We start from the raw sequence: 16,584 nt of genomic DNA, 5'->3' as shown, positions 1-16,584 counted from the left end.
TTGTCAGGATGTCATATCAACCTAGTTTGTTGCAAGTTGGTGCCAGAGTGGCATTAGGAATTCCTGGGGAGAGTTTGATTCTTGATGCTGTTGCAGGATATTGTGTCAGTTCTAAGGTTGGGATCCGGGGTTCAGGAATGGACAATCCATTTTCACTCCCATGAGGTTTAAATCCCCATGACAAATGTTCAGATTGGGAGACGCTCCAGTATTATAAAATTTATGGGTTCTTATCTCTAGTAGATTAGAGCTTGTCTCTATACTTAAGATTTTCCCCATTTTTGTGTGCCTGTGCCATATTATAATATTAGATTAGAGCTTGTCTCTATACTTAAGATTTCCCCATTTTTGTGTGCCTGTGCCATAATATAATATGCCTGTGCCATATTATATTGGTGCATTTGGGGGTAAAAATGACATGGTTATATACTATCTTTGTGCCCTGGTTTAAAGCAGTATTTGTATAGTATAATGTTAAATGGAATAAATTCCCTATAATAGGAATACTAGAAGAAAGGACAGAAAATGCAAGTATGGCTGCTGGAAGAAGTAACTGAGAATTTTCACAATCAAATCAGAGTCATGTTTACTGATACAGGAACCCCCTTGCAAATAAATTGCTGGAGGGGAAAAATATTTTTGAGGGAATATATTTGGGCCACAGTTGGTGATACCTCATACTTCAGGGCTTACTCCTGGCTGTGTTCTCAGAAATCACTTCTGGTGGTATTCATGTGGTTTTTATAGATCTTATTGGGGACTAATGAAGGGTCATCTAGTCCCTTGTTTGAGAGGTTGAGAGATTACTGCTTTAGACCATAACAGAGATAGACCTCATTTATGCAACATTTCACTTCAGTAGACCTACTTTTTTTTTTTAATCTTAGCTGCTTTTCTCTCCCATTTTTCAATATTATTTTGAAGTAAACCATAGACTATTTTATGTAAGTTATAATTATTATATATATTTCTCATCAGAACTGTAAGAAACAGCATTCTTTTATCACAACTTAAAGATTAATTTTGGGGCCAGAGTGATAGCACAGCAGTAAGCCATTTGCCTTGCACACAGCCAACCCAGAACGGACCCGGGTTCAATTCCCGGCATCTCATATGGTCCCCAAGCCTGCCAGGAGAGATTTCTTTTTTTTTTTTTTTTTTGGTTTTTGGGCCACACCCGGTAACGCTCAGGGGTTACCCTGGCTATGTGCTCAGAAGTTGCTCCTGGCAGGCACGGGGGACCATATGGGACACCGGGGGATCGAACCGCGGTCGGTCCATCCAAGGCTAGTGCAGGCAAGGCAGGCACCTTACCTTTAGCGCCACCGCCCAGCCTCTGGAGGAGAGATTTCTGAGCCCAGAGCCAGGAGTAACCCCTGAGCACCGCTGGATGTGACCCACCCCCCCGAAAGATGAATTTTATGTTAATAAATATTAAAGTAATTTTATTTCAAAGTGCCTGTACTAAAAATTTCCAAGAAATTTGTACTTATAGGACAGTTAGTTCCTAGAAATAAGACAATAAAACTAATTTTGGTTTGCTTTTTCTCCATAACATTTAGGCTATCAACATGACGGCTGAAGAAACAGTGAATGTAAAAGAGGTTGAGATCATTAAACTAATTTTAGACTTCTTGAATTCAAAGAAGCTTCACATTAGTATGTTGGCCCTTGAGAAGGAAAGTGGAGTCATCAACGGCCTATTTTCAGATGATATGCTTTTCCTGAGGTATGAATTTTATTTAGTCTGCTATGTTAATAATGTTTTTAGAAAAATGTTAGTATTAATAAAATGGTATGTGCAATAGAGTAGGACTTTTTAATTTCTGAGGTTATGTAAGATAACTTTAAATGTTTTATAGATAATGTTTTCTGTAGGAAGGTTTAGGGATCCATGGGCCAGAGAGATAGTTCAGGGATTAAATTACGTGCTTGCCACATATACAGAGCTCATCATAGTTAGAATCTTTTTTGTTTGTTTGTTTGTTTGTTTGCTTTTGGGTTACTCCTGGCTCTACGCTCAGAAATCGCTCCTGGTAGGCCATATGGGATGCCGGGATTCGAACCTCCTTCTGCATGCAAGACAAACGCCCTACCTCCATGCCATCTCTCCAGCCTTGACCATAGTTAGAATCTTGGAACTGCATATCATCCACTGAACACTGCTAGGAGTGATCCCTGAGCACAGAAACAGCAGTTAACCCTGTGAGGATAGAAGGGTCTGACCCCAAAAATAAGCTAATAAACAAGTGAAAGCAAGAGTCAAGGACTGGGAATATGGCTCATAGAATAGCATGTGGAGCTTTGCGCAGTGGCCGTTTCATAGCCAATGAGGTGTATCCAAGGTGCAATTATTGCTAATTGAAAACTTTTCCCGGGCCCAGAGATAGCACAGTGGCATTTGCCTTGTAAGCAGCCGATCCAGGACCAAAGGTAGTTGGTTTGAATCCCGGTGTCCCATATGGTCCCCATGTCTGCCAGGAGCTATTTCTGAGCAGACAGCCAGGAGTAACCCCTGAGCAATGCTGGGTATGGCCTAAAAACCAAAAAAACAAAACAAAACAAAAAAACTTTTCTCAATATCCCGCCGTGACAACTTGAAATACAGTTGGCATTGGCAATTTTTGACAATCTCTATGGAGACTGACTAAAAAACAAACAAAAAACAAACAAACAAAAAAAAGAATAGCATGTGGAGGATCTGGTTTCAAATCCCATCTCTGCAAAAAGGAAAGAAAACAAAAGAAGCAGCATGACCAAGGGATATAGCTCACTAGTGCGCAAATGCCATGCCTATGGGACTGGATAGATAGAAGAGTAGTAGGGTGCTTGCCTTGAATGTCTAGCCCCTGCCACTACATACTGTCCTTGAGCACTGTTGAGGGAGTAAGCCTGAGCACAGTCAGGTGTGGCTTAATACAGACAAACAAACAACCCCAAAGGGACTGGAGCTATAGAACAGTGAGTGGGTAGAGCATTAGCCCTGCTTGTGGTTGACCCAGGTTTATTCTCCCGCATCCCTTCTAGTCCCCTGAGTATAGAGCCAGGAGTAACCCTGGAGCACTTCTGGCTTTATTCTCCCCTCCAAATAAACCCAAAGTAAATACCATTCATGTGTGATATTGTAAGATTGATCTTTATCCCCACACAAACAAAATACTTTTCTCCAAAGAAAGAGTCAAAACTCTATTGTAGTTGTGGTACATTTACAAATTGAGACGAAAAAATTTCAGAAAGATAAAAGAAGTGTTTTTGAAATGCCAGTTTTTGGTTCCAATAAAACCCAAACCACTGATTGTATAGACATTCATGACAGAAATATAGAAAAAGCAACGGGCTGGAGCAGTAGCACAGTGGGTAGGGTGTTTGCCTTGCATGTGGCCGACTGGGACAGACCCGGGTTTGATTCCCCGGCATCTCACATGGTCCCCCAAGCCTGCCAGGAGTGATTTCTGAGTGCAAAGCCAGGAATAACCCCTGAAGGTCGCCAGGTGTGGCCCCAAAAATGAAAAAAAAATGTAATGTAAGGTTATTATTACAGATTTTTACTCAACTTTTTAATGTATTTAATTTCCTAATGTTCTTCTGTAGACAGTAAAATTATAGGGTGTTTTTTTTGTTTGTTTGTTTTTGGGTCATACCTGGCAGCGCTCAGGGGTTACTCCTAGCTCTTCATTCAGAAATCAGTCCTGGCAGGCTTGGAGGACCAGATGGGATGTCAGGATTCGAACCACAGTCTTTCTGTGGCAAATGTCATACCGCTATGCTATCTCTCCAGCCCCTATGTTTTATTTTTTATTTTTGGATATGCTCAGGCTCTATGCGCAGGAGTCAGTCCTGGCAGTGCTTGAGGAATCCTATGGGATTCTGGGCATGTAACCTGGGTTGGCTGCATGCAAAGCAAATGCCTTACCTGCTGTACTGTTGCTCTGTGCCCTAGACAGTTAAATTGTTAACAATATTTCTTTCATTTATTTATTTATTGGTTTTTGTGTCACACCCGGCTCAGGGGCTACTCCTGGCTCTATGCTCAGAAATCACTCCTGGCAGGCTCAGGGGACCATATGGGATGCCGGGATTCGAACCACCGTCCTTCAGCATGCAAGGCAAATGCCCTACCACTATGCTATCTCTCCGGCCCCTAACAATATTTCTTCAATAAATTCTCTGCTCAGTATCTTTCATACATAAGACTTTTTTTTCTCTGTATGTTGCAGTATTTCTGTGGAATAATAACCTTAAAGGTGGAATTACAGGGTGAAATGGAATGAATGTGTTTGCCAAATAGAAAGCTAAATATATCTTATTTTGAATTGGATTGAAAAAGAAAAATCCAAATTTTCAGGCAGAAATATAGTTATATGCTTATGTGGTAGATACCAAATATCTGTGACATTGGAGTACAAATTCTTTAGTGTATGGCTTTTTGTGACTTGGAAAGCCTAACTTCATGAAACTTCCTAATTTGTAAAAAAGGAGGGGGTGTTTATTTAAACCAATTGTGCCTTATATATTTGGTGTTATGAATGTTGTCCAGCCTCCGGGAGTTTATCTAGAATGTCATGATCTGCTTGAACAGTGTGTTTTTATGGGGGGGATGTATGTGTGTGTTTTTTGGTTCTGCTCTTCTATTATTTATTTATTTATTTATTTTGGTTTTTGGGCCACACCCAGTGATGCTCAGGGGTTACTCCTTGCTATGCCCTGGGAAATTGCTCCTGGCTTAGGGGGACTAAATGGGATGCCAGGTGATTGAACCGTGATCCGTCCTAGGCTAGTGTGTACAAGGCAGACGCCTAACCGCTTGCGCCACTGTTCCGGCCCCTGCTCTTCTGTTATTATTCCTGGTATTTAGCAGTGGCTCTCAAATATCTCTCTCCAGGAACCTGTGAAGATCTGTAATGTTTTATGGAGTGAGATAAAAGAATTATGAAATAGTAAGATTTCACTAAATTAAAGATATTCATCATAAAGAGCTGGCCCTGGAGCCAGAGAGATAGCATGGAGGTAGGGCATTTGCCTTGCATGCAGAAAGAGGTGGTTCGAATCCCAGCATCCCATATGGTCCCCCGAGCCTACCAGGAGTGATTTCTGAGCATAGAGCCAGGAGTAACCCCTGAGCTCTGCCTGCTGATTGTGACCCAAAAACAAACAAAAAGAAAAACCTAAAACAAAAACAAAATAAAGATCTGGCCTTAATATTTTGCTCTTTTTAATAGTTTGAAATATTATAATGTCCTTTTGTAAAATAATTGATATAATTATGATTGTTTTTATTAATACCCCTTCATTACAGAATCAAAAGTTGGTAATCCTATGACAATCTTTCTATTCATTCTTTTTTCCTTTTTCCTATTCATTCTTTACTACTATTCTAAACAAGTAGTGAAATTGCCATTATAAAAGATGAGCAAAGAGGAGCTGGAGCAATAGCACAGTGGTAGGGCATTTACTTTGCACATAGCCAACCTGGGACTGATCCAAGTTTGACCCTTGGCATCCCATATGGTCTCCTGAGCTTGCCAGGAGTCATTTCTGAGTGCAGAGCCAGGAGTAATCACTGAGCACCGCCGGGTGTGACCCTCCTCCCCCCCCAAAAAAAAAAATACGTAAAGGGCTGGATAGGACAGTAGGCAGAGCATTTGCCTTGAAACTCGGCCAACCCAGGTTGAATGCCTGGCATTCCATATGGTTCCCCTAATCTGCCAGGAGTAATTTCTGTGCACTGCCAGGTGTGACCTTCCCCAAAACAAAATAAAAAGATAAACAAAAATTAGAATTTCATGTAACTTCTAGAAATTCTCATAGTTTAACCTACAGTAGTGCAGGGTAAAAGCTGATCCTAGGGCAGGAGAGATAGTATAGGGGGTAGAGTACTTGCCTTGCATTTGGCTGACCTGGGTTTAATCCCAGTACCACATATGGTCCCTCAAGCACTGCCAGGAATGACCCTGATCATAGAGCAGCAGTCAATTCCTCATCACTGCTGAGTGTTGCCAAATTAAAAACAAAACAAAACAAAATAAAATTTATTTCTTGCAATTCTCTCTCTCTCTCTCTCTTCTCTCTCTCTCTCTCCTCTTTCTCTCTCTCTCCTCTCTCTCCTCTCTCTCTCTCTCTCTCTCTCTCTCTCTCTCTCTCTCTCTCTCTCTCTCTCTCTCTCTCTCTCTCATTCTCTCTCATTTATGGGCCGGTAGTGCTCAGGGATTACTCCTGGCTCTGTACTCAGAAATCACTCCTGGCAGGCTCAGGGACCAAATGGGATGCTGGGGATCATACCTGGGTCCGTTTGGGTCAGTGCATGCAAGGCAAATGTCCTACTGCTGTGCTATCACTCTGACCCTTGCAATTTTGTTCTTTTTTTTTTTTTTTTGTGCAATTTTGTTCCTAAAACATAAACTTCAGTGTCAAATGCCTCAAAAATGTAGAGTTCACTATTTATGTATTTATTGTCTTTTGGCCATACCTAGCTGTGCTCAAGGCTTACTCTTGTCTCTGAGCTCAGAGATTATTCCTGGTGGCCTTTGAGGACCATATGGTGTCTTGGGGATAGAACCCCATATTTTTGGCACGTGCAAGGCAAGTGTACTACCTGCTGTACTGTCTCTCTTGCTCTAGAATTCACAATTTAGAGCAATATCTGTCAATCTAGGTGTTATTAACATTTTGGGCCAGATAATTTTTTTTTTTTTTTTTTTTTTTTTTTGGTTTTTGGGCCACACCCTGTGACGCTCAGGGGTTACTCCTGGCTATGCGCTCAGAAGTTGCTCCTGGCTTCTTGGGGGACCATATGGGGCACCGGGGGATCGAACCGCGGTCCGTCCTAGGTTAGCGCAGGCAAGGCTTACCTCCAGCGCCACCGCCCGGCCCCATGGGCCAGATAATTTGTTGATTTTCTGGGTGCATTGTGGAATATCTAGTAGTTAGCTTTTTTGTTGTTGTTGTTGCTTTTTGGTTTTGTTTTGGGACCACACTTGTCGGTGCTCAGGAGTTACTCCTGGCTCTGTGCTCAGAAATTGCTCCTTGCAGGCTCAGGGAACATAAGGGATGCCGGGGATTGAACCTGGGTCTGTCCCAGGTCAGCCATGTGCAAAGCAAACAAGCATCACTCCGCCCCCTGTAGTTTTTTTCATCAATATTGAATGGATGCCAGTAATACTCTCAATTATGACATCAAAAAATGAACCCAGACATTGACTATATCCCCAGTTGAATAGCACAAATTAATGGAACTGGAGCACATATAAACTATTCCTAATTAATTTTAAAACTTAAGATTAAAAGGAAAATAAAGAAGCTTTTTTTTTTTTTTTTTTGGCCACACCTGGTAATGCTCAGGGGTTACTCCTGGCTATGTGCTCAAAAATTGCTCCTGGGGCCTGAAGAGATAGCACAGCGGTGTTTGCCTTGCAAGCAGCCGATCCAGGACCAAAGGTGGTTGGTTCGAATCCTGGTGTCCCATATGGCCCCCTGAGCCTGCCAGGAGCTATTTCTGAGCAGACAGCCAGGAGTGACCCCTGAGCAGTGCCGGGTGTGGTCCAAAAAACAAACAAACAAACAAAAAAAAATTGCTCCTGGGTTGGGGGATCATATGGGACGCTGGGGGATCGAACCGCTACTGCTCCGGCCCCAAAAGGAGCTTTTTTTACTTATTCAAATGTTTTTGCATAGATGAAACATAGATCTTGCTCTAATATATATGTTAGTATGAGAATTAACTGTAGATTTATAAAATCTTTCTAGATTGTATATGATATTATAAATCAGTTCTGGAAAAAATTTGTCATGTTATAGTGGTTGGGAGTGTTAATCACATGTGTTTTGTGAAATATTAATGCTTTCTAATTATCTAGTCTGCTGTTAATTAGTGCGACTCCAATTTGATGACAACTATGGATTTTCTTTTTTTTAGGCAACTAATCCTTGATGGTCAGTGGGACGAAGTTCTTCAGTTCATTCAACCTCTAGAATGTATGGAAAAATTTGACAAAAAAAGGTAAGATGTAATATGAAGAGGCGGCATCTTTCATTGATAGAACCTTAGTAGAACGATAAATAAAAATAAAAGGAAACAGGTTTCCTAGGAAACAAAATTATACACTTGCTCCCATCATATTGGAGCATGTGGTTGTATATAGTTGAAAATATGACAAAAAAATCAACTGGTCACTAATGTCTATACAAAAAGTTACAAAGGGGCTCAGATTGTATCTCAAATGATAGAACATATTTCTTGCATATGTGAGGTCCTGTTAGATTCCTGGCACAGCTTATATCCTTGGTGAACCCTCTCTAGCATAATCCCTAGCACCACTACTACTGTTCTACAAAGATCAGAAAAATCATTTTAAAAAAAAAGAAAAAACAAAAACAAAAACAAAAATGGAGAGATAGCACAGTGGCGTTTGCCTTGCAAGCAGCCGATCCAGGATCAAAGGTGGTTGGTTCGAATCCCAGTGTCCCATATGGTCCCCCGTGCCTGCCAGGAGCTATTTCTGAGCAGACAGCCAGGAGTAACGGTGGTGTGGGCCCCCCCCCCAAAAAAAAGAAAAATCATTGTTTGAAGTAGTTCTGAAGAAACATAACACAGTATTGTTATGTTTTAAAGATACGCAGGAGAATATATTGAATTATTAATTTTTGGGTTTAAATATTCAAATGTTATTGATGTTCTGTATAATATTTCTGTTTTTATGGAGGGGGTGATAAGTATACACCAGGCAGTGCGCGGCTTCCTTATCAAGACATACATATGGGGCCGGAGAGATAGAATGGAGGCGAGACTTTTGCCTTGCATGCAGAAGGTTGGTGGTTTGAATCCCGGCATCCCACATGGTCCCCTGAGCCTGCCAGGAGTGATTTCTGAGCATAGAGCCAGGAGTAATCCCTGAGTGCAGCCGGGTGTGACCCAAAAGCCAAAAACCAAAAAAAAAAAAAAAAAAAAAGTCCAGCCCTTTTAGCTATCTTTTATATCTGGTATTTTCATTTTTGGATTTTTAATGAACTCCATATAGTTTTTGTTTGTTTGTTTGTTTTGGTTTTTGGGCCACACCCGATGGCATTCAGGAATTACTCCTGGCTCTGTACTCAGAAATTGCTCCTGGCAGGCTCAAGAATCAAGGATGCCAGGTATCAAACCTGGGTCCATCTTGGGTCAGCCGCATGCAAGGCAAAAAGACTTACTGCTGTGCTATTGCTTCAGCCCTCCACAGTTTTCTATATTGGTTTGACCAGTTTAAATTCCTAGCAACATTTGGCTAGGAATAACCCTAAATTTCATCTCCAGGTTCTTGGCTTGTTCCTTTGCTTTTTTTTAATGTAGAAACATTAAAAAAAAAAAAATTGGTGTTTTTTTGGTTTACACCCTGCAGCGTTCAGGGATTACTCCTGGCTCTACGCTCAGAAATTGTTTCTTGCAGGCTCGGGGGACCGATGTCATGCCAGGATTTTAACCAATGACCTTCTGCATGCAAGACAAACGTTTTACCTCCATGCTATCTCTCCGGCCCCATAAAAAATATAAGGTTTCTAACAGCAATGTATTAATTACCTTTTCTCTTTACCCTTCCTAATACATGTTTTCATTCTTTTTGATAATAGACCATTACCTCAGGTATGAGTGATAGTTTACTGGGTTTCCCATTTTTATTGTGCCATGATTTACAATACTATTGATGACTGATTGATGCTTATTTTGTTCCAAGACCACATCCACCTCTAGAGGGTCTTCTTTCCTTCACCAGGGTGTAAAGTTATGACCGCCCCCTTCTCTCTGAAATTTCCACAACTGTATTCTGTCTCCATGTCTTTTTTTCTTTAATTATTATTATTATTATTATTATTATTTTTTTTTTTTTTTGGTTTTTGGCTTTTGGGCCATACCCATCAGTACTCAGGACTTACTCTTGGCTCTGTGCTTAGAGCTAACTCCTGATGGGCTCATGGGACCATTTATGATCCAAAATATTTTTGGATCTGGGTCAGTACTCTGGTCTTTCCTTGTCTTTTCTTTCTTTTTTTTTTTTTCCTTGTCTTTTCTAAACTAGTCTTTTTCCCTTTCATTCTCCCTGCTTCAGGTAATTTTTTATTCTAGTGCCCGGGGTTGCTTGTTGAGCTTTTTTTAAATTATTTTTTTAATTTTTAATTTAATTTAATTTAAAGAAAATGCATCAACTATGAACCATTCCTAGGGCTCAAAAAAAGCAATTTTTCAAAAAAAATCCTCAAAAAGGAAAAAAAAGAGAAAAAGAAGTGTTTGCCATAGAGGCAGATGGGGGATATGGGATGAAGAGACAGTAACTGGGAAACTTGGTGGAGTATTAGAATATTTCATGACCAAAAGTCAACTAAATAAAAAAAAATTATAAAAGTAAGCCTCTGGGGCCGGCGAGATAGCACAACGGCGTTTGTCTTGCAAGCAGCCGACCCAGGACCTAATGTGGTTGGTTTGAATCCCAGCGTCTCATATGGTCCCCCGAGCCTGCCAGGAGCTATTTCTGAGCAGATAGCCAAGAGTAACCCCTGAGCACTGTCAGGTGTGGCCCAAAAACAACAACAAAAAAAAGTAAGCCTCTAAGAAAACCTTAGCCTGTTTTGCTTCTGGTACTTGAGTTTGTTTCTAGCCTTTTACATTGCTCTTGCTTAGCTTTTTAATCACTTTTAACATTTCATTATTTTTTGTAGGTTTCGTTATATCATCCTGAAGCAGAAGTTTTTGGAGGCTTTGTGTGTTAACAATGCAATGTCAGCAGAAGATGAGCCCCAGCATGTAAGATTTTTATTCCTCAAGGTTTGCGCCCTAGTATTGTTTCAGTCATAAGTATTCTATTCACTGACAGAATAGACAAGTTTCGTGAGCTTTCAAACATTGGTGGTTTTTTTGGGGGATGGGAGGCCGGCGTCACACTCTGATGTCCTCAGTTGTTATTTCTGGTCCTGCACTTAAGAATTATTCCTGGGGCCCGGAGAGATAGCACAGCGGCATTTGCCTTGCAAGCAGCCGATCCAGCACCAAAGGTGGTTGGTTCGAATCCCGGTGTCCCATATGGTCCCCGTGCCTGCCAGGAGCTATTTCTGAGCAGACAGCCAGGAGTAACCCCTGAGCACTGCCGGGTGTTGGCCCAAAAACCAAAAAAAAAAAAAAAAAGAATTATTCCTGGTAGGCTTGTGAAAATCATATGGGATACTAGGGATCAACTCCTACCCTCATCTTCCAGTTTTATGAGCTGTATATAAAAACTCTCCTCAACTTTTCTTTGTTTTTGTTTTTGGGAGCACACATTGCAATGCTCAGGAATTATTCCTGGCTTTGCACACAGGAATCACTCCTGGTGGGGCTCAATGGACGATATGGGGTCTTGAGAATTAAACCCAGGTTGGCTGTTTTCAAGGTACATGCCCTATCCACTGTACTATAGCTTTGACCCCATGTTCAACATTTTTGTTTGTTTATCTTTGTTTATTTTTGGGTCACACCTGGCTGCTCAGGGGTTACTCCTGGCTCTGCACTCAGAAGTCGCTCCTGGGAGGTTCGGGGGACCATATGGGATGCCGGGATTCTAATCACTGTCTTTCCTGGGTTGGCTGTGTGCAAGGCAAATGCCCTACCACTGTGCTATCTTTCTGGCCCCCCATGCTCAGCTTTTTGAACAGTTTCTCAGAACTGTTTTTGTAGGGTGTTTGTGGTGCCAGGCATCAAATCCAGAGTTTTATGTACAGGAGGCATGTACTCTTCCTTTGAGTCACATTTCCAGTTCTAGAAAGAACACTTATTTGTTTTCTTGCTTTTGGGTCATAGCTGACAGTATTCAGAGTTTACTCTTGCTCTCTGTTCAGGGATTTCTCCTGCCAAGGGTTGGGAGGCCATGTGTGGTGCCGGGGATCAAACCTTGCTTATCTGGTTTAAGGCAGGTACCCTACACTGTATTATCTCTTTAGCTGCATGAATACTTTTTTTAGAGGAAGATGTGTGAGCATGCCAAGTAGTGTTCGGGGACCAAGTGACTTCCATCCCCAGGGTTTTCCAGGGCCGCTACATACAAAGAACATATTTTTGTTCTTTGAAATATCTTCCCTGGCTCTAAATGTTTTTGTTTGTTTGGAGGGCCATACCCAGGTGTGCTCAGGACTTATTCAGGGATCACTCCTGGCAGGCTTAGGGGACCATATGGGGTGGGGTGCTGGGGATCGAAGCTGGGTATAATACATGCTCAGCCAGCATCCTATCCTCTACTATCTCTAGCCCCGAGAAAGTTTATATATATAAATATGTTTATATAAACTTAATGTACTAATTAAATCATTTAATATTTTTGTTTTAATGAAAACTATATTTTTTTTTTTATTTTTTTTTTTTTTTTTTTTTTGGTTTTTGGGCCACACCCTGTGACGCTCAGGGGTTACTCCTGGCTATGCGCTCAGAAGTTGCTCCTGGCTTCTTGGGGGACCATATGGGACGCCGGGGGATCGAACCGCGGTCCGTCCTAGGCTAGCGCAGGCAAGGCAGGCACCTTACCTCCAGCGCCACCGCCCGGCCCCAAAACTATATATTTTTTAGTGTCTTTATTTAAGCACCATGGTTACAGACATGTTAATATTTTTCAGTCATAAAAAGAACAACCCCCTTCACCAGTGCAAATTTCCCACCATCAATGCCCCTCATCTCCCTCCTCCCCCACCCCTGCCCGTATTTGAGGCAGGCAGTCTACTCCTCTCTCTCACTACCATTGTCATGATAGTTGTTAATTTTTTTTTTTGAGTTTGAGACGTGTTTTGCGGCATTACAGAATCCTATATAGATAGTGGTTAATTTTTATTTCTAACTTGAAAGTTGTTACGTGACCAATAAATTTCCTTTTTTTTTTTTGGCATTTTGGGCCACATCTGGTGATACTCAGGAGTTACTCCTGACTTTGTGCTCAGAAATTGCTCCTGGCTTGGGGGACCATATGGGATGCCAGGGGATCGAACTGCGGTTCGTCTAGGTTAGCCGTGTGCAAGGCAAACGCCTTACCGCTTGTGCCATTGCTCTGGCCTCAATAAATTTTCTTGATTCTTTCTTGAGTTTATTCTTTATTTTTTTGTTAAGCCAGTCAAATTGAGCAGTAGGGGGGGGGGTTTATATGAGTTTATTCTTTAACAGTTTGTAATATGTCCTTCAGTAAGATAAGCTTAGATTTATTTTTCACCACATTTCTGTGTAGTGATTACATGTTTTTGTTTTTGGTTTTTTTTTTACAGCTGGAATTCACTATGCAGGAAGCTGTGCAATGTTTACATGCCCTGGAAGAGTACTGTCCTTCTAAAGACGATTATAGCAAGCTCTGTTTGCTTTTGACTTTGCCTCGTCTTACCAATCATGCTGAATTTAAGGACTGGAATCCCAGCACCGCCCGAGTTCACTGTTTTGAAGAGGCTTGTGTCATGGTTGCAGAATTCATTCCCGCCGATAGGAAACTCAGTGAAGCTGGCTTTAAAGCAAGTAACAATCGTTTGTTTCAGCTTGTAATGAAGGGCCTTCTCTATGAATGCTGTGTAGAATTTTGTCAGAGTAAAGCAACTGGAGAAGAAATTACAGAGAGTGAAGTGCTTCTCGGTATTGATCTCTTATGTGGCAATGGTTGCGATGATTTGGATCTGAGCTTATTGTCATGGCTTCAGAATCTCCCATCTTCTGTCTTCTCTTGTGCTTTTGAACAAAAAATGCTTAATATTCATGTTGACAAGCTTCTGAAGCCCACAAAAGCTGCATATGCGGATCTTTTGACTCCGCTCATCAGCAAACTTTCTCCCTATCCATCATCTCCGATGAGAAGGCCACAGTCAGCGGATGCTTATATGACCCGGTCTCTGAATCCTGCTTTAGATGGCCTCACCTGCGGACTCACCAGTCACGATAAGAGAATATCAGACCTTGGGAATAAGACTTCTCCAATGTCCCATTCGTTTGCTAATTTCCATTATCCTGGGGTACAGAACCTCAGTAGAAGTCTCATGCTTGAGAATACAGAATGCCACAGTATTTATGAAGAATCCCCCGAACGGTAAGTATTTGCTAACAAAAATCAGGAAATCACCAAAATTTGGAAATACTTATCAAGATAATTTAATTGACATATTTATTTTCTTAATGTTGTAGGCTCTTTAATTTTTATATTTGAGTTATTATGGTCCACACCCACATGTGCTTCAGGTTTACTCCTGCCTATGCTTGGTGGATTGTGTATGGTGCTGGGATTCTAATTGGGGTCAGCAGCATACAAGGCATGCACCTTATCTCTTATATTATCACATCCACATCCACCTTTATCTGACTTACCTACCTAGCCACCTTTCCCTTTTTATTTTATTTTATATTTTTGGTTTTTGGGCCATACCTGGCGGTGCTCAGGGGGTTACTCTTGGCTATCTGCTCAGAAATAGCTCCTGGTAGGCACAGGGGACCATATGGGATGCTGGGATTCGAACCAACCACCTTAGGTCCTGGATTGGCTGCTTGCAAGGCAAACACTGCTGTGCTATCTCTCCGCCGCCCCCCCCCCCCTTATTTTTTATAACATCACTGAGTTGATCTCATTTTTGTATATTTTGTATATTTTCTTTATCCCACATATGAATGAAAATCATGTTTTTGATTAATTTCATTCAGCATAATACTATCAAAATTTTGTTACCTTTACTCTAGGAGAGGGCAGATAGTGAATAAAATAGTTTATTTTTTTAACCCCTCAAAATCGTTTTATTTAGAGAAAGGTTACAGGGAGTCAGAAGGAGGCAGAGGGGAGAATATGTACACACCCTATATTGTGATGTGGACTACAGAAATGCACATCATCTATTTTGGGGTTTTGGTCATACTCCGCAGTGCTCAGGGCTTATTCCACACTTTGTTAATGTGTTCAGGGATCACCCTTTTTTTTTGTTTTGTTTTTTGGGCCACACCCGGCGTTGCTCAGGGGTTACTCCTGGCTGTCTGCTCAGAAATAGCTCCTGGCAGGCACGGGGGACCATATGGGACATCGGGATTCGAACCAACCACCTTTGGTCCTGGATCGGCTGCTTGCAAGGCAAATGCCGCTGTGCTATCTCTCCGGGCCCCAGGGATCACTCTTAATGGTGTTTAGGAGACCATGTTGGGTGCCAAGGTTTGAGCCTAAGTGGCTAAGCACAAAACAAGAATCTTGCTTGCTGTTCTCTCACTCTGTTTTCTTTGATAAATTGTATGTCTATGTGTTTTGTTTGTTTTTATTTGCCACACCTGGCAGTGTTCAGGGCTTCATTGTGGAGCTCTGGGAATCATATGGAATAAGGGATGCAGAGAATTGAACTTGGATCAGCTTTGTGCAAAACATGCTGCCTACTCACTATACTATTACTGTTTTCTTCTCCCCTTATGAGTTGTTGTTAATTTTGAGATATTGTTAGACATGATTTGTACATATTTTCTATTTAGTTGTTGGTTAGAGAGCTTTTCTTTGTTACTGTTTATGGTTTTGGGTTATCTATGATAGTGTTGAGGGGCTACTTATGACTCCAGTCTGGGGTGGGGGGAATGATCCCAGTGGTGCTCAGAGAACCATGTAGTGCAGGGGATTGAACCTGGATCACTCTAACCTGTTGTACTGTCTTTCTAGCTCAAGCTTCTTCACTTTAATGAAAGTGTTTTCCATTTTCAGAACCATTTTACTTTGTTTTAATCTACTTTGTTTATATTTGCTATTATTTCTCTTTACCCATTGGTGTTGAATCCCTAAGAGCATTTCTAAAACTTACGTTAAGGAACTTAGTCATTTCTTTCATAGTTTCAGGATAGATATTTAAGTCTTCAATACTTTTGAATCATTTTTGTGTGATAGTGGTTTAATTTTACTCATTTGCAGTGGACTGCGCAGTATTTCCAAATTCTTTTATTTTGGGGGATGGAGGGCACACCTAGCAATGCTCAGGGATCACTCCTGGTGGTCTTGGGGGACCATACAGGACGCTGGGGATTAAACCCACTTGGCTGAGTAGGCAAATGTCCTTTCCACTGTACTATCACTCTGACCTCTCAGCTTCATTTATTAAAGAGACTATTATTTTTGCTCTTTAGTCATGTTTAAAATATATATGTATATATACGTGTTTATTTGTGATCTCTCAAATCTGTTTCGTTGATCTCTGTTTATTTTTCTGTATTATTTTCATTACTTATCCTTTGTAGTATACTTTTGTTAGTGTCCCCAACTGTCAGTGGCCAGTCACAATCCCAACAAGAGAGGTTTAGAAACAGGGTTTTACTGAGGGAGAGGCAAAGCAGGGAGGCTACAGTCAGCTTCCTAGGTCACCAAGAAAGGGAGAAAGAGAGCCAAGGGGCCCAGAGCATGGAGTCAGCCAGGGAAAGAAATAGAGGCATCAAAAGGCAGCAAGAGCAGGGAGTTGGCAAAGTTTTTCCAGCAGTTTGGCAATGACCATTCAGCAGGAGTAGTTCATTTTAGGGTTTGGGCAGAGGGTGGTAACCCCTAGTATGCCCTCCAGTGGCAGTTACAAGGGGTAGATGTCTGGCAACTGATATCTTCACCCTTAAAGGGAAAGGAACCCTCTTCT

General features: G+C 41.4%; 1 protein-coding gene and 1 pseudogene across 1 annotated transcript in view; both read left to right on the top strand.

Annotated features, from left to right (window-relative positions):
• The first annotated feature begins 1,566 nt into the window (after window positions 1-1,566).
• WDR47 (WD repeat domain 47) overlaps window positions 1,567-16,584 on the top strand; it is a 47,197-nt gene continuing 32,179 nt past the window's right edge. Inside the window, 4 exon segments of the mRNA XM_049765670.1 lie at window positions 1,567-1,729; window positions 7,913-7,996; window positions 10,684-10,768; window positions 13,240-14,042. Of these exon segments, the coding sequence (XP_049621627.1) occupies window positions 1,572-1,729; window positions 7,913-7,996; window positions 10,684-10,768; window positions 13,240-14,042 (1,130 nt within the window). The 5' untranslated portion in view covers window positions 1,567-1,571.
• Window positions 2,301-2,643, top strand: LOC125997865 (uncharacterized; annotated as a pseudogene).

This window comes from Suncus etruscus, chromosome 19, assembly GCF_024139225.1.
Source record: "Suncus etruscus isolate mSunEtr1 chromosome 19, mSunEtr1.pri.cur, whole genome shotgun sequence".
Taxonomy (NCBI): Eukaryota; Metazoa; Chordata; class Mammalia; order Eulipotyphla; family Soricidae; genus Suncus; species Suncus etruscus.
Note: the sequence above shows the minus strand (reverse complement) of the source record. Positions and strands in the feature narration are given on the sequence as shown.